The sequence below is a fragment of the Xiphophorus hellerii genome, chromosome 16 (genome assembly GCF_003331165.1).
Source record: "Xiphophorus hellerii strain 12219 chromosome 16, Xiphophorus_hellerii-4.1, whole genome shotgun sequence".
Lineage (NCBI taxonomy): Eukaryota > Metazoa > Chordata > Actinopteri > Cyprinodontiformes > Poeciliidae > Xiphophorus > Xiphophorus hellerii.
In genome coordinates, this window is record NC_045687.1 from 20,254,445 (window position 1) to 20,279,808 (window position 25,364).

Genomic DNA, 25,364 nt, shown 5'->3' on the forward strand with positions numbered 1-25,364 from the left:
ATTAAATATCTTTTCACATTGATCAGTCCCTCCAGGATTCACAATTGGGTTTCTTGTGATTTTTTTTTTTTTCTGCAATCATAATCGCAGATTTTCTGCTGCTAGACAGACAACATAAGAATTGGGAGGACATTTGGCTGAATATTTATGTAAGTAACGTTTTAGTTTGACACACGTTTTAGATCACTACTCTTCTGGAAGACCCAGAGACAACTCTTTTCTATTTCTAGTAGAATCCATCTGATTTCTGATGGAAATCTCATTTTACAAGGAGTTGAGGACGCCACGCTCTCTATTAAAGTTTCATAAGCCATTTGAAGAAAAACGCACCCACGGACTCACAGATCCTCTACCAGAATTATCACGAACCTTGACCTCACTTGACCAACGCACACAGTTCAGGTTAAGGTGCCAACAGACTTTGTCAGCTGCCGCTTTGTTGCATTTATCTGGAACAAAATGAGAGGTCGTGTTGGCCTCACTCTAGAACGGTGGTCCAGGGCCACACAAATTCATCCAGGGTCCTGCAAGAAAGCTTCCCGGGCAGCACTTTGGACGCCGCAGCCTTAATACATGGAGTTGTCATTTGAAAACTTTTAAAATTCACACAGGTTCTTTGATTTACAACAGCATGTTAGGGCCATTGTAGGTAGGGGGGGAAAATGCATTTCTGCCAAAAAAAAAGAAATGTAAAAAATCTTCGACTAATTGAGTATTCTCAAAACTGAGGGGGTTTTTTCTAGCGAAATTTATACTTTCTAAGCTCAGATATATATATATATATATACAGTACAGACCAAAAGTTTGGACACACCTTCTAATTCAATGGGTTTTCTTTATTTTCATGACTATTTATAAGGCAAGAAATCCCACTTATTAACCTGACAGGACACCTATGAAGTGAAAACCATTTCAGGTGACTACCTCTTGAAGCTCATCAAGAAAATGCAGAGTGTGTGCAAAGCAGTAATCACAGCAAAAGGTTGCTACTTTGAAGAAACTAGAATATAAGGGCTATTTTCAGTTGTTTTACACTTTTTTGTTTAGTGCATATTTCCACATGTGTTATTTATAGTTTTGATGCCTTCAGTGTGAATCTACAATGTCAATAGTCATGAAAATAAAGGAAACTCATTGAATTAAAAGGTGTGTCCAAAATTTTGGTCTGTACTATATATACAGTATATATATATATATTTTCTTTTCTTGAAAATTTCATAGATTAATCTCGAAACATCTTGAGATTTGTGGCAGAAATTTACTGTTAGCCTGGAATATTAAAATGTAACAAAAAAAAGTATAAAACAGAAACTTGTGTGGGGGACAAACTCTATTTAAAGGAGCGGTACATACATAGAGCTCAGTGCTTTGCACCTATCAGGTCTTAATAAATGAATTTCGTATGAATGCTGTTTGTCAGTATCCCGACTAAGACTCCAAAGGTCCTACTGCTCATCAATATACAGTTTCTCTCTCCAAATTTAAAGTTGTGTGTGTGTGTATATGTAGCTTTGGTCAGTGTGTCAAGGTTAAATTAAACCGACATTGCTTGTGCAGGCTGAAAAGGCTTGGCTGGAGATTGGGGGATGGAAGGGAGGAAGGGAATGAAAAGGATCAAGATGAGTCTAGGAATGAAATTGAAACAGATGGACCTGAGCTGTCTGTTTTGGATTTATTTATACGGCTGGATTAAAGGCGCGCGCGTGTGTGTGTGTGTGATTGAGAGATACGCTCCTGCTTGTGTCGGAGTGACAGTCACACCCCCCCGTAGAGGTCAACGTGGTGACCAAAATCCTCCCCTCATCAGTGGAGCGGAGTGGGAGTGGGGAGCTGTCACTTCTTTTCCACTTTTTCTCTCCAAGAGGAGGCTGAGGGAAGACGCACAGCAGGTAAGAATCCTTCCTTTGTCTCCAACACACAGTTTGGCTCGGATGTGTCGCGTCCGTCCCCTGGATGGTTTCCATGGCGATGCCAGATTTCCTCTCCAGTTGATATAATACGTCTTCATTGGGGCTGTGTGAGTTCCTGTCTGTCTGCAAAAGTTGGCAACGATTGGCGTATTGAAAAATTCATTCGTAGCCCTTTGCAACTTCTGTGAATTTTATTGGGACTTTTTGCGACCGACCAACACAAACGGCACAACGTCGGGAAGTGGGGCTAAGAATGACGCATTGTTTGAAGTTTTTTTTTTCTTTTTCTATCAGCAAAAAGAAAAAAAAAAGTCGTGACAGTGTGATGTGTAGTTTTGTTCAGGCCTCTGAATCAGTACTTTGAAGACCAGCTACTGTCTGGTAAATTCCTTTGGGTTTTTCTCTACAGGCCGTGTCCAGCCAGAGCAGGGGTCAGCGACCTTTACAGCACTAAGCAGGTTTTGTCTTCGCTCCAGCTAGACAACGTGAAGAGCCACAAAAGATACAAGGCGCTTCAAAACATAATAGCCACTTTTATCAATATCTGTTGTAGGAATTTAATTTTTAGATTCAAGAAAAACTTGAAAGGGAATAAATAGATCTTTCTTACCAGAATGTTTACGTTTTATGTATCTTTTTTTTTTTAAAGCAGGCAGTTTGCAACCTAGAGGCAAAAAATATTCCTAGCACTATTAGTTAAAAAAAAAAAAAAAACAGCATGTATTTATTACATCCACTTTTTTATATATCTTGCTGTGATTTTTCATTTTTAGCCATAGTTACAGCCACAATGGATGGTCTAAGGAGGTTGCAGATCTCTAGAGAGTGAAATTTATTATTATATTTCTTTTTTGCAAAATAATTCAAACCCAGATTTGGGTGAATATCAATTTTCATGTCTTGCCACAGATTCTCAGTCGGGCTGGACTCTCACTGAGCCGTTCAGACATGCTTTGATCCAAATCCGTGGTGGAAGAAGTAATTATTTCAATTTTGTTTATCATCAATAAAAGGCGAAAATAATTTTTGTGTGAATATGACTCGTTTAGAAAATGTAATATTTGAAAGAAACAATGTTAGATTGTTGTAGAAAGGGAAATCTGTAGCTCATTGTAGAGTTGAAACATGAGGTTCTCGCACTTTTGCAACATTAAAAGAAAAGCAGAAAAGTTTCTGATTTTTTTTTCTTTCCGTATTTACATTTAGAAAATAGTCCATGCTCAACATCTAAAATGAGACGCAGCTGAGCAGATCACTCGCTGTCTTCCACTTTAGCCCTGGCTGTTTACGGTCAAGGGTGAACCTCCAGCCTTTCTCCTTTCCTGTCCTCCATTTTGTATCGGTCTGTCACATCAAAATCACAACAAAACACACAGAAGTTTTAGGAGTATATTACACAGAATTCACATGCACTCATCTGTTGCATCTCCTTGGAGATTTAGTTAGAAAAACTGTATGTCATCTCAACAAAGCGTTTCTAACAAAGACAAAAAAAAGGGATCAGATATCTTTATTTTAACTTTTGTTTCCCTCGACCAGCCTCCTCCTCCTCCTCCCATGATGGCCTTCCTCAAGAGAGTGCGCTCCCCTTCCTTGTCCTTCTTCCAGACAGTCGTGTCCCTCCTGCTGAGCACCGTGGCCCTCACCTCCTCCTTCTGGTGCACGGGCCAGCAGAAGGTGCCCAAGCCTCTCTGCACGGCCACCAAGTTCAAGCGGTGCATCCCTGTGCCGGGCGTGTCCAACACCTCCAACATCCAGTTCTTCTGGGAGACGGGCGACGACCGCTTCGTCTTCCCAAACTTTCACACCGGCCTGTTCATCATCTGCGAGGAGAACATCTACGTGGACGAATGGGGTGAGAGAGCGAGGGTTTTGTCGGTTGGCCCTAAAGAGGGAAAGAAAAAAAAAGTAAATAAAATGAAGAGACAATGCTCTCTGCAGATTCAAAAGTAAAGTCCTAAAGAGGACTGGCTAGTTCCAGCAGCAGAAATCGCCAGAAACCATCTGCAGTGACTACTTGAAAAAACTGAGCAAGAAAATATGAAGTTAAAGGTACAATTTCTTTGTCTCAAGGCCAGTTAAAGTATATATTCTTCAATATAAAACTTTTTTGTTTTTAACTCCTTATGTCAGTTTCACGTTATTTTAGTAACAAAAGCCAATTTTGTTTTTAGTGTGGTGAAAGATATCAACATTTAGCCCACCCTACTTATAAACGTCTCAGAAAAATCACTACCGTTGGAGTGACTTATGTTGATGCTCTTATTTTGAAATATGACAGGATGTTCTATCACTACCGTTGGAGTGACTTATGTTGATGCTCTTATTTTGAAAAGTGACCGGACGTTCTCTGTTGAGAGGCGGGAGGAGAAATGGAGACGCCGCTAACGTCAAACCGGCTAACGCAATTTGCGTGGCGTTATTATATCGATGTCCACTGATGTTGTGTTACAACAGCAAGCTCGTGAAATTAAAAAAGGAAAGGAAAGCGTGGACTCTGTTGAGGTTTTAATCATCCAATTTCCAACGTTTGCCCGTGGCACATGCAATGAGCCAGTTTAATGCTAAGAAGCTTACAGGAAATTGCCTGCATTGTGAACAACAATCCTGCCAGGCAAAGAGAGAAGAGGGGAGCCGAACAAGGCGGCTGCATTTTTGGAATAGCAACCAAAAAACCCACTGAACGACTTTGGTTCATTTCTACCGAAAATCAACGTCATCCTTCACAACCTCTCCTCCTGTTCGCTGATTGGCCCCGTTGAAATTCTACCAAAGAAATCGAGTTCTATTGGAGAAAATCAGATGGAGCATCGACAAGAAGTTAGAATTGAGAAGAATTGCATAGGAAATCAATGGCTGGATGTAAAAGGACAACGTTGCTTGTTTTCTTTTTTTTTTTCTTGTTGTTGTTTGATGCAAAAGCCTGAACATGTCACTAGAAGCTCTGACAGGGATTACATAGGTTGAAGAAAATTAATAAATGAAAGAACAACGGATTTCTAAGGAAATCTAAAGATGCTAATCCATTTTTACGTGTGACGCTTAGAATATTAAAACAATCTCATCATGAGGGATTGCAATAACATGCTGTTTACTGGAAATGCATGTAGCAAGGCCACTACTGGTCCCACTATGAAGCAGGGGCACAGAACGGTAGTTTGGATGAGCCAGGATCTCCTTGGCTCCCATGTAGATGTGTGACTGTGGTGCTGTGTGCTCGGCCCAAAGAGGATTATCACCATGGCGAGTTCTGCTCACAGAGATTTAGACTTCAACAGCAAGACTCAATTATGGATTAAAAGCCAGGGAGGAGAAAGGTTAACAGGATTCACAAACATGGGCCGAGTTATCATCGTCTCGTTTGCAGCTGATTAGATGGACTGAGCAAGAACGACGTTGGGAGCTGAACCGTCGGCCTCTTAACTTCTGCGCAGTAGGAGCAACTGCTCGCCTCTTTAGAACGAAAGGACAAGAAGTTCAAATGCAAAAACTAAAGTGTACGTCCGGGATTCAATGTGCTAGATCAACAAGAAGTAACGCATAATTCTAAGGTTTTCTTGGCTGGCTCAGGGTTATGTGTGGCGTTAGCTTTAAACAGTTTGAATGTAGGCCAAAAAGTTTGATATTTGCTAAAACTGTCAGTTTCGTGACAGAAGACAGATAATCTGTGAAAACATTGAGCATTTCTACCTCCTCCCAACGCCACGCTTGTCGTATGACGAAATGCTCCCAGTCGAAGATCACCAATCAGAGCAGACTCAGTTCTACCTTTTTATTGATTAGAGGCGATTGGTTGTTCTGGATTGGCTTTAGAGATGTTAACCACGTCTCTAATGTTGTTGTTTTTCTCCACTTCAAATCAGAACTACCTTATGTCACTTTGACACATAAGTAACGTTGAAGTTTGTGTTTGAGACTGGAAAAAAAATCGAAGTGTATGACGACTGTATTAAAGTTAGAAAAGACGTCTGACAGCACAAAATGGCGTCTGGTCCGTTCTATTTCCCGACTGTAGTACATGTCGTTGATGTATGCTTGATTTTCTCCTGCCGTCCCTAGTTGCACCTGTTTCTTTAAGATTCATCCTTTTGTGAGTTGGGAGGCAGATTATTGGAGCTATCATTTAAACAGTTTGGCAATCAAGCCGCAAAGAAGCTTAACTAAAAACTGAGACGGGACGATGCTGCTGCTGCTGCTGCTGCATGCGCCTGGAGCCAATCAAGATTCTTCTGAGAGCAATAATTGCTTTCTGGTTGATATCTTGGGGAAATTTCCCCTATTTAAATTATTATTTTTAACGTCTTAGGGGGGGGAAAAAATCCCCACTAGCCTGTGTTTCAGCTTTTGGTGCAGCTAATATTTTTCTTTCTGCTGCCATGCTGGCAGATTTACACCAAACAAATCCTATAATCCCCCATCAGGTTATGCCCGGCATTAGAAGCGCTATGTGCAAACGGTCTTGCTACATAATAGTTGATGGATGTGCTTAATTAAACTTGGGGTTTCCTCTAGAAGAAAAAAAAGAAGGTTTCTGATGTAATTCTTGTTGTTTAATGTGAGGACTTTGGATGTTATGTTTTCTGTCCATACAGATTTGTGAGTTTATTTTATAACCCCCTTTTTTTTTGTTGTCTTTTTAGAAGAGAAATGTCGATGGTTTTCCAGTTTGACTCCCGAATCAGAGGAAGGTAAATTCTCCCTCTTCCTGCTGGATGATTGTTTGACATCCATGTTTGTTCTTCCAGCTCTGAGCCTCCGTTTCTTCCTGTGCAGCAATAATTTGGCTGTGTCTCACGTTGGAGTTCATGTACATCGGTCTGCTGCTGGTCAGCTGCCTGCTGCTGTCCGCCCAGCTGTGCATCACAGCCTGGTTTCCCTCCACGCTGCGCTGGGGCCAGATGCTCAACGCCTTTGCAGCTGTCTTCACGGTCCTGGGAGGTACAGCTGTTGCCGCCTCAGATCTGTATTTGGGTTGCTGGTTTTAACTGAAATCATTGATGTTTTTTCTGGGGGTGTTTTGTGCATTGCAGGTCTTCTTGGGATGGTGGGTCACATGATGTTCATGCAGGTGTTTCAGACCACGGTTTCAATGGGACCAGAAGACTTTAAACCTCACAGCTACGGCTACTCCTGGGCATTCTAGTGAGTCTGTTGGACCTTTCTGTTGAATCGGAACATTTTAAAGGTGCACTTATAAGCAGAAACAACATGGCCGGAAACTCAAAGCGTGTGAATATGATATTAACCGTAACATTTTGTGGAAAAGTAAAGCAATAGTAAAACTAGACAAAAAATATGGGGATTTGCAGCCAGGAGAGGTTCGTCCTAATATTCTGAAATAATGTTCAGATTTCAACTTTAAAATAAGAATGAACTTGTAATCACTTATTAATTTATTTTAGGTCATGTTTTTGTCAAAGCTGCAGGTATACTTACTATTCCAAATATTGTAATGGGTCACTTCTGTTTCAATTAATTTATATTAAAAAAAGTATTTTCTGCTCTTAAATTTTCCTCGCTACCCTCCCGGTATAGGAAGGGTAAATTGAATCCAAGACTTATCTCAGTTTTTTTGACCACACCTATCTAACTAGTTAACTAACTAGCTGGTTAGCTAGCCGGAGTTCCACAAGCTAGCTAGCTAGTTAGCAAGTCTAGCAGGAGAACCTACTATACATCCCTTTCCCATCACTCTCTAGCTAGTTAGCTAGCAGGAGTCCCTCAAGCTAGCTAGCTAATAGGCCTATAAGGGGAAGTTACTATCTCTCTCCCAACACTCTAGATACTTGGACTGTTTTGTTTGGGGCAGTGATTGACCCCCTATCCAGAGGGGGGCAGTTTACCACTCCTGACATTTGGTTACAGTCCTCCATGGGCCAGCAATGATAATACCATGGTATCCATATCCTTCAGCTCCCCAGGACAGAAGTCATCCACTCCTGCCACACTGTCCTTGGGGAGCTTTTTAACTATTGAAACAACCTTTGTAAAGGTGATGCATTTACTTCTTCCCTGCTCCCATGACCATGTCTAATCAATGGTGAACGCATTAAGGATATTTGAAAGAACTTGTTCTGCCAGTCAATCATCAGAGGAGTCAAGGTTCCCAAATCAAACACATCCTGTGTCCCGTTGGAGTCGCTTGCCTTAGGACAAGCAAATGTCGATCTCCATAGCCTCCCTGAATTCCTCTCGCACCCCAGTTTTTAGTGGGGTTCGGTTAGGGTTTTGGGTCACTTGGTACCTGCCTGTTATTTCAGAAGTCCCTACAAACAAGCAAGTCCTACAGGACCCCTTCACTTTTGGCGTTTACCAATGGTTGCTCTGGTCACCGAACAACAAATAAACCAAACCATATTTCTACAAACACATGCAATTGATTAAAAGAACAAAAGAGAAAAATCCTGCGGTGATTTAGCTGTTTTTGCTCGCACTTTAATTGAAACAGACTCAGAAACCGTTATGAACATTGTGCCTCTTTGTTCTTGTCTCTGTCAGTTTGGTGTGGCTTGCCTTCACCGTGTGCATGGTGGCGGGCGTCTCCACCCTGAACAACTACACCAAGAAGGTCCTGATGGTGGGGCCCAGGAGTAGCTCCAGCCTCAACCCCTGCAGCTTTAACTTCGTGGGCCTCCTGCCACCCGCTCCCTACTACACCCCCCCAAACCTGCCCGTCACCCTGTCCGCCCCTCCGCCTGCCCCCGTGATCTCCCACCTGTCTCCCTACTACGAGCCTCCGCCGCCCGCTTCGCCGAGGCTCACCCACTCCCACTCGCTTCCCCTGACTCACTCGGACTCCTTCCCTCCTCCCCCGCCCCACCCGGCACCCGCGTCCCCGTTCCACCGCCTCTCCCTGTCCTCCCCGTCTCTCTCGCCCTCCATCTCCGTTCACAGGATGCTTCCGGGATGCAGGGAGCATCCCTTCGATCGGGACGAGGATTACAGCCCGCTTTGAACTCTCGCAGGCGCATCTCAGCGAATCAGAATATCGTCAAAAAGGGAATTTATTTCAGTGAATTTGTTCAAAAAAGTGAAATGCATATCATCACATATCAACACTTTTGGTCAAAAACGACTTATGTTTAACAAGGTTAGTAGGTTAGGTTTTGGTTGAAGACTACTGAGTTGACCAGCAGACGGTCAGTAACTCAACAACAACCTGTCTGTTCACAGAGCACTCTGTCCAAGGATTTCGATGGAAAATTCAGTGGAAGAAAAAAAGTCCGAAACAGCAAACCTGAATTAAATCAGCTGCTGTTCTTTCAACCCTTTAGAGTCCATGTGAAAGTAAATTTGGTCTCTTTGTGAAGATATCGATCAAAGATGTACATCTATGCAGTTAAACATAATTTGTTTGCAATAAGCATACAGTTATGAAGTTCGAAACACCAAACAAATTTTAATTTTTTTAAATGTATTATTTTTATGTAACTGCTTATGAAGTGTTGAAGGTACGGACTGGAAAATACAGTGAAACTGCAAAACGTAACGGTCTACTTCTATTACAAATTTGATTTAAAAGGAAAATATCTCAAAAAGAACTTTTCTGGACAGGTTTTTGTCCGTTGCTGTCCCGCGGTTATCCACATTTATCCATTTTCTTTCAACATACAGTCATCATCAGTGAGGACTCAAATAACACAGCAATCCTCCGTTATATACTGATGTGTAATTATTGCCATATAAATACAACAAAATAGTAAGTCACCTTGCAGAATTTGAGATTTTAGACAATAATTTTCTGCGCGTTTTCTCTCTCCAATCAACTTTTAAAGTTTAGTTCTTTGAACAATTTTTGGATTTTTCTCCTTTTCTTAGAAAAGAACGCAACATTCTCAGCATTTCGTCCTTAAATGAGAGTCACCTGTCTAAACACAGAATGAATGACCTCATCTCTGTTTTAAACTCAAACGAATATCTTGTTGTGAACCATCGATCCCGGATGTCTGTTTCACCTTTGAGTCAAAATCGCTGAACTACACCGTTCACTGCAACGCTGGGGGAAAAACAAATAAATGACAAGTCACCACTGAATGAAAAGTTTTATTTCAAAAATCACTGTGAAGGATCATTCATGTAGCAAAAATAAACATCAGACACACTGAGCTTTGTTGGGAAGAAATCCTATTTACACATCATGTCTCGCGCTTCATTACTCAAACGGTTGCCTTTGTGGGAACACGGCTGGTGGGAAGATTTTAACGGCGTTTCCGCACGAAGTTTGGATTTTTCTAAAATTGACATAAATCTGTGGCGCCGACAGCTTCACTCCCAGAATATTTAGTCTCTCCTAATTACAAATATCTCTTATTCCAATATCTATGACGTTTTTAGAGGAGCATAATTTAATCTAAGGCCTTTTCGATCATTTTAGTTCAGCATTATAAAGTAAGAGAACGTCTTTTTATTAGAGAAGATAGAAGAAAATTGATAAACTAACAATAAAATAATGCAAAAACATCAAAGAAAATAACAAAATACCCTTTTTTAAAATCTACTGTAACATACATATTCATAAATGTAAAAGTACATTTTAAAAAAATACACTTGAATATTTATTGATCATCGTTATGCTGCCGCCAGTCGAGCACTTAATGATCTCTTTGAAAATAGTGACTTACTCGACGAAAAACTAATCATTAAGTTCGAATTTATCGTAAACCTGAAGGATTTCTCTGTTCAGCTTGAACAAAATAATAAAAAAAAACGTATCCTTAGATGCCCTGAAGAAAGCCAGCCCGACTCCGGGCTGAAAACACACTTGGACACGACCGAGGTCGACTGAGTTCGACTGAGTTCGACTCCTGCTTCATTAGTCGAAGGAACCGTCTGAAGGCAAAGTCGGTCAAACGTTAAGTGTATGTGAAAATATCCACAGGTCTGTTGATTTTATACTAGCAGCATAAATTTAATTAAGGAACAAAAAAAAAAAAAACAGGATTGTAGCTGAAAGAGTAGATCTTTTTTAAAAAAAAAAAAAGACAAAAACACAAACAACGTGGAGTGTGATCCAGTGTCCAACTTGCTCCACGCTACTTCTTGCGTAGCACAAAGTAAACGATGGAGGAGATGAACGTCAAACCGAAGGCGATCCACGCCAGGATGAAGCTGTGGCCGTAGTTACCGATGCTGCGCTCGTTGACGTGGAAACGGTCCGTGTAGATGGACGCTGCGATCATGATGAACAAAGCTGAAGAGGATGATGAAGGAGGAGGAGGGAGGGTGAGAAAAAGAAAAGAACGGTGACGATTTAGTCCCGTCGGGAAGCGTGCAGAAACGTTGTTATGAAGCGCGACTTACAGGCGAGGACTTGGAAGACGCCGGAGACGGTGAACCTGTTTCCCTTCGGCAGGGTGAAGAGCTGAGCGATAAACACGAAGAGGCCGATGATGGAGAAAATGCAGGCGAGCACGGTGGTGGCCTGCACTGCCTGGAGGTAGTCTGCAGGGGGCGCCAGAGAGAGCAACATACATCAGCGAGGGCTCAAATAAGGAGGAGGCGTGTGACATCATAACAGATTGTTTTTATACTAAACAAGACCCCAATCTTCACTTTTGGAAGAAAAAAAACATTTATTAGTTCATTTATTAGAGACATGTATATAATTTTCAGGTTGTTTCCCTTGTTTGTCCCAAATCACAATCTATAAATTATATGTAAATATATATACTTACACTTTACAAGTTCAGTCAATGGAAGATTGTCCCAATTTTAGCACTAACAGTGCTCTTGTCTTGTGTTTTTTTCAAACAGGATAAATGTTTCTTTCGATTATATCGCTGTGTTTTAAAAACGATAACCAAGCGGCGCTAATTTGATCAGTCGAGTATTTTATAATTTAAAGAATAGATGAACAAATCCAGTTGAGATTCATTAAAAAAAAATTTTTTTTAAACTGTGAAATTAGTGGTGAGCCATTTTTTCCTATGCTAACAATCAATATGTGAACTCGTGTGAGCAAAGTGATAACGCATGGTTGGGAATCGAGGTGAAATTCATCAGTGTTTTGGGAAGACAGTTGATGCTTACCTGCTGGATAGCTGGCGGGGAGATCGGTCAAGTTCCACTTGTTGCCTGTCAGCAACCACCGCCCCCACACGTCGGTGCTCGTGGTAGAAGTTACCCACCAGGCCTGATGGGGAGAGCAGCCAAATCAAATCCTTTGACACAATCCATTTTGTTATTCCATTACGTCAATGGATGAGTTAGCCTTAGCGAAGAGGCAACGTGTGTGTCGATTGAAAGGACAGATGCCGCATAGCCGTGGTATTACTCAATACTCTTTCCTCACCGCTCAGAGGAATCTTAGATATTTGAATGTATCTTGAGCAGCGTGTGCAGGTTGGCTCGTTAAACTAACTGTCATCTGTCTGTGTCGAAGAGAAATGACGGGTACGTGGCCTGGAACGGAAGAGTGAAACGCTAACAGGAAAGGAATGAAAGTCTAGAGAGACGACACACAGGTGAACAGACTTAGAGACCTGAGGGTCTGTTAGATTAGGTTATATGCTGTCAATATCTTCCCTGCACTAGATTACTTTCTTGGTCGTTGAAGTTCACGACTTAAAACAACTAAAATCTCTAAGTTTATTGTGCTGATGCCATTTCGTGAACCTTTAAAACCGTGGTCATGTTTGCATTGGGTGGTTAGTTCCAGACAATTTGATTTATATGGGAAATAAGGGAAGAAATGGTGCGCCACCAATGATTTTCCTAAGAGAAACAAACCGAGAGCTGAATATTTAAAGTGTTTGTTTGATAGTAAGCAGAAAAAATATTTAGTTTTAAATTGTTATTACTATTTTGTTATTTTTGCTATACCTTTTCTTTTAGCTAGTTACTCTATCTGGAACCCTTTACATGTTCCGTTACTAGTTTGTGTTTCACATAGGAAGATCAGAGGTGGTGCACCGCCTCCAACCTCTGTTTTCTATGTCAATAATTCCATGTAAATAATCAGCCATATCAAATGTTTGGATGGTTTAAAAAATGCTAAAATAGCCTTAGCATGAACTAGTACGATGTTTTTGACTGAAGTTGTTTCAAGATGCTAGAAGTCAACTCCAGGCCCCGCCCCTCTTTGAACAAGCAGTTAGCTTAGCTTTAGCCAAATCTGAATTTAAGTCTCTATTCATATTAACCTGAATATTTAGTAAAACGTATATTATCTGCTACGTTTGCATCTCAAATCAGATATTTTTAAAAGCACTTTACAATGTTCTCAAGCGTGTGGACATCCTGAGATAATTACAAGAACAGTTGAAAGCGATGATGTAGAGACTTGCTTCTCACTTTTTGTGTTAAAAAAGTCACAACAATAATATAACATCTTTTATATCCGCCCCCCCCCCCCCCCCCCCCCCCCCCCCCCCCCCCTCCGCCCCACACACACACACATCTGTCTCATCTGCTTGATTATGCTAATCGCAACGTTATCGCCCCCTGCTGGCAAGACACATTTTGGAAGAGTAGAAACCAAAACAAAGACCCACCCTTCAGTCTTAGCATGTTGCTCAGGAGGAGCGTGGCAGATGTCACGGATGGACATCTGCCACGGGGATCGGGGTTGTCTTGTCAGACAGTCAGTCCCCGAATTCATATCTTTTTCTCTTTGCGCCTATTTCTCCGTTATAGGTACTCTATTAAATGCATTTGCTAGGCTATCCTTTTCACTCTTCTTGAGCAATCTTTATGACGAGCTAGAACTGAGCAAACCTGCGCGACGCGTTTTCGTGTCAAGGCAACACGGAGCCGTTACTCACATTGTCAATGGTCGCCACCAGCAGCAGGATGATGGCTGCGAGGTGCAGAACCGAGAGAGCGACGAGAACCAGCATGATGACTTTCCTGCAGGGACGAACAGAAAGAAAACAGGGTTTTTGAAGTTGACAGTGTTGAACGTGCAGCTGACGCTACAAGCAAAACATCACAATGGACGTCAACACGCTCACTCTAAAAGGCTTGAAGCCAAAAGGTGCCACACCCACTCAGGGCGTTCCTACTCGATTTCTAATGTGGGTTTTTGAGAGAGAGCCAATGGATTCTCATGAACCAAACTCAGGTTAATGTCTACAAAAGAGGTTCTGCTGGGGAAAGAGGTGGAGGGGGGTCAGTAAACACAGAAGCTGTTGGCAGAGAGGGCCTGGAAGATTTCCTGGTGGGTAGATGAGTATGGGCTTGTCTAAAGCTTGAAGGATACCTGCCACTCCCTGAAATAACTGTAGTGTACACGCCCAGTTCTCTCACCAAGATGCTGATCCCTCCACACTCTGGCACACAATGCAGCCCTGCCTGCCTGCCTTTAAAAAATTTTTTTTTAAAAACAGGACTAAAAGCCGCAGAAGCCATTTTACAAACTGCTTCATGCTTTCACTGTAAAACTGTAATTACAGTTTTAGTCGCTCGTAAAGAGCCTCGTGTGTACACGAGCCGCGTTTGGGTTAAATCCGGTCGCGCGGAGCCACGCTGGGGTGGGAGACATCAGAGGTTGTTGGAATGTGCCGGTTCGGGAAAGGAGCGGTCAAGGGTTGGGTCCTCCAAAAAAACAAAAAAAAAAACATTCTGGCATGTTTCGTGTCATCATCCCACCAAAGAAAAAAAAAAAAGAAAAACCTCCTGAAGGCACGGGGCATGGAGCTGGCAGACATGTGACCAGACCCCCGGGCATCGTTTTGACTTTTCCGCCTCCCGTTTCACCACGAGATTCACTTTTATTTTCTTTTTTTTTGAGCTACCTGTGCTGTTTCAGCTTAAAGCGCTGAGGAGCTAAAAAATAAAAAACAAAAAAAAAATTACATTCTTTCGAGAAATTAAACAGATTATAAAATCGAGCTGAGATTTCAAAAAAAAAGAAAAATCTATATTAAAAAAAAAGATTCAACTGTTTATTTTCAGAAAGTTTAATCGAGGAATATTCGGTTCTTCCAACATTCACTCAAAAAGGCCAAACTTGTCAAATGTTGCTGCAGGGACTTTAACGTCTGGCCTGGACCAGTTGCCGAGTTTCCAATCCCGGGGGAAAAAAATCAAATCAAATCAAATCTCATTTGCAATTTTAGAAGTCGGAAATTTAAATTGCTTAAATTCACCCACATTTTCAAGCCAAATTTCAGTGTATCCCACCATGCCTGGAACGTCAAACCAGCAGTGAAAGAGTAACAGGGTGGAAAATGGAAAACAGGTTCAGGCTAAGGTGGACAACTGAGTGTGCACCTTTCTTTCTCTGCATTTCAATTAAAGCATCCAAAAGCAAACCTTTAGAAGAAAACATAATCAAATGTGGTTTCTCTGACCCTCCTGGACGCTGCCTCGGCCCTGAGAAGCACCGGGGATAAACTCTGACTTACTGTTAGACGGCTGCGTGTCTCTTCCACGTCCTTTTCCTCCTGCTGTCAGTGATCTTAATTCCAAGCTGCGAGTCTAAGTGCACAAACATAAGAAACAACTCCGACGCCCACTTATACCCAGCCCTCTTTTACGTCCACACCCAGACAAGCCTCTTGTTTGCCTTTCACACAATCTCTGCCTCCTTCTCCTGTCTGTTCTGCCCATATGATTCTCTCTCTCTCTCTCACACACACACACAAACCCAAGCAAGTCATTTTTTCCCCGCTTTGTGTTCGTTCTCATGCCTTTGCCAATCAGCTGAAGATGTTGATTTCACTCTCATGAGGGCCGCTGGTGACTCACCGGCCATGTTGAGGGGGGGAACTCCTAAAACTCTGACTGGACGCACGCTGCCATGGCAACAGACTGCAAACCAGCTAAGCAAAATCACAATGTCGTTGCCACGGGCGAAACGCACGTGTATATTTAGGCATGTAAGCGACGACCCGTGTAGCTTCTTCCTCCTGATGCATGCAGTGTTTTCCCAGGGTGTTTCAGGACGAAGGCATGTCGCCGGTGGCAACAGAGCAGGGGACAAACGGGGGGGCAAACGGGTGCAAGTCGTTGCCTAAGTGCAAACCGAGGAGGAACGCGTTGGTATGCAAAGGGTGGAGAGGTTGGGAGACATTTCGCACGGCTGTGACATCAATTGTTATTACTCATGGTCACCGTTTCATTCTCAGTGATGTGCTCCAAATGAGCGCGGTGACAGATTGTCATTTGCCTCTAAGACACGTTGTACCATTTAGATTACAGTGAGCTACTAAAGTAAGGCGAGGCTATAGTTTATTTGGCGTCTCATTTGTACTCTGCAGGCATGTTATCGTCTGCATAACGAGGCATTTCTCAGCGTTTTTTTAGAGGTGGTGTCGAGCATTTGCGGAGTTGTGGTTCCCTAAACATCCAAGTGGAGCACGGTTGAGTTTCCCAAATCTAAGTTGGGTGTTTTCAGAGAGGAGGACTTAGCAATAAGCAGCTACCAGCACTTGTTTCCTGTCTAATATTGACTGTCACAATATAGTTACTAGATTCATATCTACCTCGAAAGCAGTTGGTACCAGAAATTCTTGTGACTGGCATGAAAAGGCAGCCCAAGTACAACCAGTAAGTTCTTGTACCACGTTTTGAGAATCCTGGGTTTGAAAAAAGGAATATTTGTGTTTTAGAATCAGCCGACCAGTTTCAGACTTAAATGTAAGTGGGAATCTACGGCAAAACTGGAAAATGGATGTTAACAGATGTTCTTCAGGAAGTCCAATTGACCCGGAAATATTTTCCAAATCTGAACAGTCGAAACGTTTACTCTGTAAATGTGCGACGGTACTTTGTATTGGTAAAAAGAAATAAAAAATTCCCAGAAATTTGTGGTTGTACTTTTGCAAGAAACAGGACACTGAGGGGGAAACTCTTTGAACTGCAGCAAACCTTCTATCCGTTAAAAACAAATCAAATGGAAAAGTAATAAAAAACAAACATCTCCTTATTCATCGTCGGCCTGCAGGGCCGGGAGCGGATTCCTGCGTTTCAAATCCGACACAACTGAGGCGCCGGGGCAGAAGCCAGGACGTGTAGCATCATTTTTCAGTAGGTCAAACGGCTCAACATGTGGCAATGTCTGAGGGAAGAGAGCAGCAACACGGCGAAACCAGTCTCATCCTTCCCCTCCGGATGAGGGGGGGAAGAAAAGCTGCTTAAGAATGGCATCAATTTCCATATCGGTGAAGTGCTTTGTGCTGAAAGCCGAACTATCTACACACTTGGCATCATCTCTGAAGCAGAACGGCGAAGATGGCGGGAGACGTTAGCGCGATTTAATGTGCTGTTGACAAGCGTCAAGGTAATCACATCGGGAATCAAACGAGCCCACTGATGGCGCTGACGGCTACTTCCGCTCCCCGCCACACGACGGAGGGCAAAACATTCACCTCTCGTCATTTTTCCTCCCCACAAGTGTTTGCAAAAGACAGGGAAGAAGTTGGAGGTGCTCTGGTACGTTTTAGCCCAAATAGGGAGAACAGAACTCAAAACTCTCACTGCAAACACACAGCGATGGCAGCATCATGCTGTGGGTACACGCTTCTTCAGCAGGGACTGTTAGTCTGGTTGGTAGTAGATAGGAAGGTAGGTGGAGATAAATTTCTGACGATCCTGTTGGCGGTTTTCCTTCCATCAGACCGAAAGGATAGTCGTGTGTTAGAATGGTCTAGTCAAAGTCCAGACCTAAATTTGTGTACAAATCTTTAGAAAGACTTGGAAACGTCTGTCGTTCAGTTAAATGAACTCAAACTCTTTAGTTTAAATTTAATCCCAACAAAAGTTGCGATAAACTACACTGTAAAAACGTGTAGTTGTGTCTAACTTCTGATCTTTAAGTCAAAGAAATATTGCAGGTTTAAGATTTTGAACTCAATTATGTGAGTTTTGAAAGACAAACTTACAGCTGTGAGACGTGTTAACTTTTTCCTCATTTTGCCGTACCTCCAAAAGTTGAGAGAGCTCAGGTTTTTAAGTGAGCATTTAAAAAACAAACAAACAAACAAAAAAAGAACTGAATGAGGGAGTGGGAACTATTTCCCAGAGTGCTTTGCATCACGTGTTTGTATCGAAGATGGATGTGTGTTACACCGACCCGCCTCTTGTGTGTTATCGAGGCAGATGTTTGTTCAATCTGACTAAAATTCAATAAACTGCATTTTAGACATTTTTCCTCCAACTTACAATAAATAATCAATCTTAACTCGATAAGGTAATTCAGAATGATACAGAAATTTATCACGACGACTCACAATTAAAGGTTAATGCACTATCAGAACTAAAAGAAAAACAAACCCCAAAACAAAAACAATGTTTAGACTAATTGTTTTTTGCTGAATCATTTTTTGATGAACTTTTCATTTTTGAATTAAAACCAGAACAGCTCTCCCATTGACTTCACTTGCATCTCCAACCTTCGTTGTCAAGCCAAAACCCACCTTCGGATGTTTTGCAGTGTACTTATTGAAGATCTGTGCCTGTTTGGGTCGGAAACGTCAAATCAGCGATGGAGGCGTAACACACGGCGAGTACGGCGACTTCAGCCTGGAGGCGCGCTGAATGGAAACGGCTTCCAAGTTTAAATCCAGTTTGTAGGTAACTGCGAGTTCATTAAGAAGTGGGCTGAAGGGGGTCGGGGCGGCACGCGCATCAGGAGCAGTTTGTTCATTTTCATATGCAAAACGTCTGAAAAAGAAAAAAAAAAACAAAAAAAAAACCTTGGGACATACGGAGAGTCTGAGCTCATCATGAGGGGAAACGTAACACCAACCGGACCCTCGGTCAGGAGAAAACACGCAGCCGGCTCAGACTTCAGACGGCTGCCTGCGTGTGGCTGACCGGGTCGAAGGTCAAACGCAGAAGCCGCGAGCGTGATTACATAACGGAGTGGGAGCGAGATGTACTGGAACGGATCATTCTGTGTCCCAGACGCCACACCTTCAAACAATCCTTTCAACATGCCAGCTTGATTTTATGGGAGGTAATTTTGAAGACGCGCAGCCTGGAAAACCTCAGACAAACACACCAAACCGGGATGAGTAACTCGGCCTCTGATGCATGGAAACAACACAAGTCCCGCTTCGCAACGTGACTCAGGATGCAGTTGGGGGGGAAGGCGGGAGGAGAGAAATAACTGAATAGCTATGCGGTGAGGCATCTTGAGACCCAAACCGCTTCCAGGACGCGATGTGAGACGGACGGCGGAGGATTGAGGACAAAAAGGACAAACCAGAATGCGGTTGGACCTGCTCGTTGCTCTGGGTGTGGGCTACCCCACCCCGCAGGTGAGATGAGGCAAGGTTAGCAACGTTCGCTTTAGGAGAAACGCGCCACTCCCTGCCACTTAATCTATGCAGCAAACAGTATGCGCAGAGAGCGTCTGCGTCTGCCATTCAGCGTCTGAGTAATAAAAAACCCAAAGGGAAATGCCTGTGGAACGGCAACAACAACAACAAAAACACTAAGCAAAGAATGTTCTTTTACAGCTTTTCCTCAAATCTTAGTTTATTTTAAGAAGAGGAAACGCGTGAGTCACGCATCAGTCAGCTATGATTTAGTTTCTTTCTCTTTTTTTTCTTTTTTAGAGTGGAAACCTATTGGATGTTGAGCCATGCCACGGCAAAGAAAGGGAGGGGGGAGGCAGGAGTTTGGTCACAACATGTCTTTAAAATCCCAACAGAAGAAACGGACCAATCAGGTGCCTGTAAAAGCCCTGGAGGAAAACCAATAGGAGAGGCCAGTGGTTCAGTTACCTGACAAACCAGAGCGGTGATGAAGTTTGACTCGCAGCCTTGCAGAGGTATTATAACCCCCTGAACTCACTTTATCTCACTTCTTACAACCAACTTCATTGTATTTAATGGCTATTTTGTGCCAGACTAACTTGAAATATTGCATTTTTTTATTTATTTATTTTTTTTACAAAGGCACAAGTCTAAACCGACATATGTTATAGTAAATTACTGAAAATAAACCAATTAAAATGAAACATTATGGATTCAACATCAATTGCTAGCACAGCTTAGCATAGCATTAAAGGAGTTTTCACTTTTCATTGCATGTGATTTTCTTAAAGCGACTGAATTGACGATGCATTTTTAGAAAGGTAAAACTCTCTTTTTGTGATTTAAAATGCCGCGCGGTTTTATTCTCGGCTTTCAAGTCTTGCTACAGATTTTCAGAAGGAGTTGAACCGCCACGCCCGGATGCACCGATCCACTTTTGTCACTTCTGATACCAATATCTGATTCTTAGTATCTGCAGATACCGATCCGATACAGAAAGACTGGATTGACTAAACACTTTTCTTTGTAAAAAAAAAAAAAAAAAACAAACAAAACAAAAGAAAACACAGGCATAAATGTACTGAATTATAAATTTATTTGATAACTCTGCACCGGTGCAACACACTTACATACATTGATAGATTCACAAGCCTGGTCAAACATGTAAAAACAACTTTAATTTGTTCTGTCAGTGCAATTAGGAGTAACATAAATAATAAACTGAAACAAACAAAAACAATAAGTTGACTATCTTGGCCCAACATGCACAAAATAAACCGGGGGAAAAAAAGTAGTAAAGTTTTGAACAAAAATAATTTATGTTCTTCAAATGTTTCCTGCAGAACATCTTTTTCCCCCCCATGTTCCTGCTGAGCTGCTCTGAAACATTATTATTGCTTCCATGTAAAAAAAAATCATGTTGGTCAAATTCAAAGGTCACTTCAAACCTAAATTTGTCAAACTCTGATCGGTGTGGCTATTTTAGAAAAGCATTCCCACAGCATGATGCTGCCGTCACTTCTTTAGATTCTTAGAGTGCAGGATTAATAGTTGAGCTGTCCACAGGTTTTCTTCGAACCTCTGCGTCCCAATTGGGGGATTTTGTGGCAGCAAGTTTGTTGCGCTGGATTTGATCCAGGGGTGCGAGAGGAAAAGGGCGGAACGCAAATGCACACCGCACTTATCAGATCTCTTTTTGCAGAAAACAAAGTAAGAGGCATAGATCGTGTCGGTCGACCGCATGAAACAAACAACAAAACAGATAGATTTTTTTTATAATTTTTTTGTGGTTGCAAGGTGACAGAATGTGGGAAAGAGGCGGGGAAACTTTGTCGAGCCTTTTGTCCGGTGTCCCAGCTGACAGCAGCTGCGTTAAAAATGACTTCCCCTCGCAGGGCGGAAGGACTAGTTTTGGTTTTAAACCCGCCGTCAGAAAGCTGGATTTGCTCTTCAAACAACGACCCACCCTGCACGTTGGCATTTTGACATTTTTATTTTATTTTACACAGTGGAGACATGACTTAAGAGGTGGCCGCTTTCGAACAAGGACTCCACTGTCATGGCGCGAACGCGGCTGAGTCACGCATTACCAAATTAACGGCCGCCTGTTTGTCTCACTGCTGATGCTAACCACTGATGTCGGCGTTCAATCATCCTGAGAAGTGTGAGGCATCGGATCTGAGGAGATGGATCTAAACAAAACGCAGCCCAAATCCCCCCACCCCAAAATGAAAGGTGTGTGCAAGAGAGGAGTCAGGAGAATTTCAAAACAAAAGCCTGAAGCCGGCCCGACCGCTGCCCATGTCACTGCTGGCCTTTTCTTTTTTGCACAATCACAAATCTCTGCAGTCTGTGGTCGGCGGTCTCATTCCTTTGTCGTTTTGCACAACGTCGTACCCTGCCCTGAGATTTCTTCACTTTAAAAAAAAAAAAAAAAAGAAAACAGCCCTCGGGCTCATTTACAGGATTTACAGGGAGGAGGAGGGATTGCAGGTGAAATACTTCTCTGAATGAGGCAGATCACACAAAAGGAGGGGAGGTAAGAGTTAGTGTTGCAACTCCCACCTGACCTGAGGCTGTTGAGCAACTGAGAAAAAAAAAAAAAGTTAAGCTTTTTCCTCCTGGCGTCACCAGGCTGGTTTTGGTGATAAACGTCCTGGTGGTGGACAAGCATTTAAAAAAAAAAAGAAAGAAAACGCCTTTAATTTTTTTCACGTTTTGTCTCTTTATCTGTAAACTCTAATGTACTTTATGGATTTCATGTCAGGTAGACACAAAACAGTGCATGGCTACAACAAAACAACAACATGGCAATCTGAAAAGTGTGGCGTACATTTGCATTCAGCCCCAGTGAGTCGGTGCTTTGTAAAACCAATTACGGCTGCTAGTTTTTTACATTTATGTCCTCGTTGAAGAAGTTGACATGTGTGCCTTTTTGTGACATGAACATGATTGGCCAGCACTTTTCCAGTGGGGGATGTGTGGCCCCTTCAACCCCCCCTCTTAAGAGCCCCACTGCCTCCACTTCTTCTAGAAATAGTCCAAGTGCTAAAAAAAAAACCATTAATGTACTTTCATGTACTTTCTAGTAATCGTTTACTGTTATTTGGTGTCAGAAACCTCTTAATACTGACATCACAATCATCGCCTAGCAACCCAAATAGAGCTCCGCCCACTTTGTTACTAGAACACGAGCGCGTCTGGTGAGCTGGGTTTTTATTATGGACCGGAAGGAACAGCATGTAACCGCGGGGTCAAAGATGTAGGGTTGCACAGTTGCTCATGTGTTTCAGGCTATTTTCACGTGTGTAAAGTGTTGGTGAACAGTTTCGGGCCAGAAGCAGCTCATTTGCATAAAAGTGACAGAGTCACTTTTATGGGAAGAACAGAGTCTATTTTGAGAGAATGATTTTGTGGAAGGAATGTAGTAAACAACTTTTCTCACAGACTTTTTCTTACTTCTTACTAACGGATCTCCTTTAAGTTCTGGGCTTTGACTGGGCCATTCTAACATTTTACTATAATTTGATCTGAACTATTCCACTGTAGTTCTGGCTGGATGTTTAGGATTGTTGTATTTTCTAATTACTTCAGATATTTTTAGGGGTTTTAGACAAAAAAAAAAAAAAGAACTGAATGCAAATGCACATCCTATTTGATTTACTATAGTTTATTTATTTTCTGTGTTTACCAAACCACCATATCAGCTTTATCGTCTCTGAACAAGTCACCATAGATATTGAAGACAAACACAAACTTCACAGTTTCCATTCCTTATTTTCTCTGTTTCCGTTGCTTAGCAGTGCGGTTATTACCAGCTTCCTTTTCCCAGACAATGGATGCATATTTTCACATTCTACGCCTCACACTGCTCAACAGGAAGGGAGTCATTTCTCACTCCTAACCAGCCGGGGATTATTGAGACGTGGCTCCGGTTCAGGTACAAAACACATTGCTAACCGCTGGACCTGCACAGCACAACCCGCGCGACACAACAGCCTTTTTCCCCCACACCTCCACTGAGCTCATGCCTGTGAAGGTAACAGCAGGTCAGAGAGTCTTTCTTAAAGGTTTATCACCTAAAATAAAAGGACTTCTAGCAGCATCAAGGGATGGAGTGACAAACTGTGTGGGTTGACGACGGGTTTAAGGAGATACTTTATATAGTAGTCAGGTTAGACTCCAACATGAGAACCTTAAGATGCTGGTTTCTTAGTAAACACTAAAATACTTATGCTTTTTTTAAATAATATTAGTGAACTGCTGCCATATTTAAACTGGTGACTAATATGTTGCAGTCATCATGTCCAAAAATATCCTGTTAATTCTGCTCTTTTGGAGTGACTGTACGAGAAAATGTACTGGACTCGGTTACAGAAACTCTTAAATTATGCATATGAGCTCAAATGTTTACATACACCCAGCGGCGGTTCTTGCAGGACCGGTGCCCTGGGTGAGCCCCTCCTTCTGCTGCCCCCCCAACCAATTAAAATGCAAAAAATGATCACAATTTTATTTTTTGTAATCTGGAATCCCAGCACTTAGCAGGAAACAAAATGAAATTACTCCACATGTATACCAATAGCAGAGAACCACTGACAGATAAGTTGTACTTTATTTTCTAGTTCTTGGTCACCCTGCCCCTTTCTAATGCCACCCTGGGCAACCGCCCATACCAAACACAGCCACTGCTCACACCACTTATAGTTAGATCAATGTCCTTCAACGAGTTGCAGATTTATTTTTTTTTAACAACAAATTTCTGAAGTTTAGCAGAGCTATCCTAAATTGTTTGATTTCCACGGACAAACATGTTTTCCGTTGTCTTCTGCTTGATGACAGGCTTCCCCTTCAGTGGCTCCTGGGTTGTGACCGTTTAGGTGAGACAATAAAAAGCTGGAGAAAAATTGGGTGTTTTAGTGGAACAACAGTGTCAAACACAGATTAAAGATGGTTTTAGGAAAGACGAAGCAGGCTAGCGTCAAGTTTCTAAAGCCACGTCTGTGTGAAGGAACCGACCAAATTAAATGAGAACCAAGAAGAATTGTAAAAAAAAAAAAAAAATACACCAGTAATTACTTGTGGCACTTTCTGGAAGGTGTGTGTCCTGTTAATTTTGGAGTAAAATTAACTACATTTCAGCAAAAAACCAAAAATAAAAACACAGTCAAACATGGACCTATACTTCCACCTCTGATTGGCCCAAATAAATGCAAAATGAAGGTTTTTATGTGCCTTAGTCAAATTTGAGAATAAATCTGAGACACACTGATGTGACCTTTATCTAGTTGTTTATATGAACAAAGATAGTTTGATGATCTGGACCATTTAAATGTAACAAAAAAGCAAAAATAAATCTTTCTCACTTTTTTCGAGCATTGTATCTCAATGGAAAATGTACTTAAATATTTCCCACTCTCACTTTCTACTCGGTTTATGAGTAAAATGAAACGAGTAAATACCAGCTTAAAGCCAAACGAAGAGAGTATGCCAAGCAAGCAACTAATAAAACCTGCTAGGGATCAGTTTTACGCATCTGTAAAGCGGAAACTCTAGTTTTATTGTACAGTAAACATTTCTAGTGATTTTCTAAAGGTTAAATATCATCTGAGCCACAGTTTTCACTCAACAACAACTATTTCCTCATGTATTTAGCCGAGCTAGCATGTTTCCACGATTACCAACCGCAGAGGTTTCAGTTACTTGGCAACTTTTCCCCCTCAAATCACAACATCTAACTCTACTGCAGTCCTTATGTCATCACTTCCTGTCGTTGCAAAGCATTTCTACTTCCTCCTGCTCCCAGTACAGTGACACCCATTGCTTTTTTTAAACTTTTTTTTTTTTTTTATTTCATCCAGCTCACACACACAAAGCCTTCCTCTCTCAATGAAAACCAGACGCACACGGCGTCCTCACGCTCCGAGCCAAAAGAAAACAACTCCCAGCCGTAGCTAGGCAACCCCAAATATGAGTCATCCCACCGCCGCGCCCTTCATCAACGGATCGGCCGCCCGCCTCTTCTACGAGGTTCTGTTTTAGAGGCGACGTGAGAATAATTCGACTAGCGACCGGACGTCTGCGTGTTTCATCTGGCAGAGCGAAGTGGGTTCGTTTCTGAGCCGCTTCAGGAAGACAGACGTGCATACGAGGACGGTTTTACTTATTATTCTGTTCCTTGACATCATAAAAAAAAAACTTATTGAAGAAGTTGTAAAATGAAATTTATGACAATGGTTGCATTTTAAAA

The 25,364-nt window shown here is 42.1% G+C and overlaps 2 protein-coding genes and 1 long non-coding RNA gene across 3 annotated transcripts; 2 read left to right on the plus strand and 1 right to left on the minus strand.

Annotated features, from left to right (window-relative positions):
* The first annotated feature begins 1,153 nt into the window (after positions 1–1,153).
* On the plus strand, positions 1,154–9,912 carry gsg1 (germ cell associated 1). Its single transcript, XM_032587026.1, has 5 exons — positions 1,154–3,765; positions 6,551–6,598; positions 6,684–6,848; positions 6,941–7,052; positions 8,409–9,912. The coding sequence occupies exons 1-5, from the start codon at positions 3,366–3,368 to the stop codon at positions 8,863–8,865; spliced, it is 1,182 nt and encodes a 393-aa protein (XP_032442917.1). The 5' UTR covers positions 1,154–3,365; the 3' UTR covers positions 8,866–9,912.
* Positions 9,913–9,940: 28 nt separating this feature from the next.
* LOC116735273 (epithelial membrane protein 1) lies at positions 9,941–15,397 on the minus strand. Its single transcript, XM_032587028.1, has 5 exons — positions 15,257–15,397; positions 13,673–13,757; positions 11,940–12,042; positions 11,211–11,351; positions 9,941–11,100 (listed from the first exon to the last, which is right to left on the minus strand). Exons 2-5 carry the CDS (start codon positions 13,745–13,747, stop codon positions 10,943–10,945), a joined length of 477 nt encoding a protein of 158 aa, XP_032442919.1. The 5' UTR covers positions 13,748–13,757; positions 15,257–15,397; the 3' UTR covers positions 9,941–10,942.
* Positions 15,398–17,664: 2,267 nt separating this feature from the next.
* Positions 17,665–25,364, plus strand: LOC116735275 (uncharacterized). The gene is made up of 2 exons (XR_004342364.1): positions 17,665–19,114; positions 19,415–25,364. It is a non-coding gene; the product is annotated as an uncharacterized LOC116735275 (long non-coding RNA).

What these genes read in the sequence shown, in the direction of transcription:
- gsg1 (XM_032587026.1), top strand. Translation starts at nt 3,366, where the DNA reads ATGTCATCTCAACAAAGCGTTTCTAACAAAGACAAAAAAAAGGGATCA. An exon ending in CATCTACGTGGACGAATGGG is followed by an intron (nt 3,766 to 6,550) that starts GTGAGAGAGCGA and finishes TTGTCTTTTTAG; the next exon opens with AAGAGAAATGTCGATGGTTT. An exon ending in GGCTACTCCTGGGCATTCTA is followed by an intron (nt 7,053 to 8,408) that starts GTGAGTCTGTTG and finishes TGTCTCTGTCAG; the next exon opens with TTTGGTGTGGCTTGCCTTCA.
- LOC116735273 (XM_032587028.1), bottom strand. Translation starts at nt 13,747, where the DNA reads ATGCTGGTTCTCGTCGCTCTCTCGGTTCTGCACCTCGCAGCCATCATC. An exon ending in TGGTGGCGACCATTGACAAT is followed by an intron (nt 12,043 to 13,672) that starts GTGAGTAACGGC and finishes TCTCCCCATCAG; the next exon opens with GCCTGGTGGGTAACTTCTAC. An exon ending in CGTCTTCCAAGTCCTCGCCT is followed by an intron (nt 11,101 to 11,210) that starts GTAAGTCGCGCT and finishes CATCCTCTTCAG; the next exon opens with CTTTGTTCATCATGATCGCA.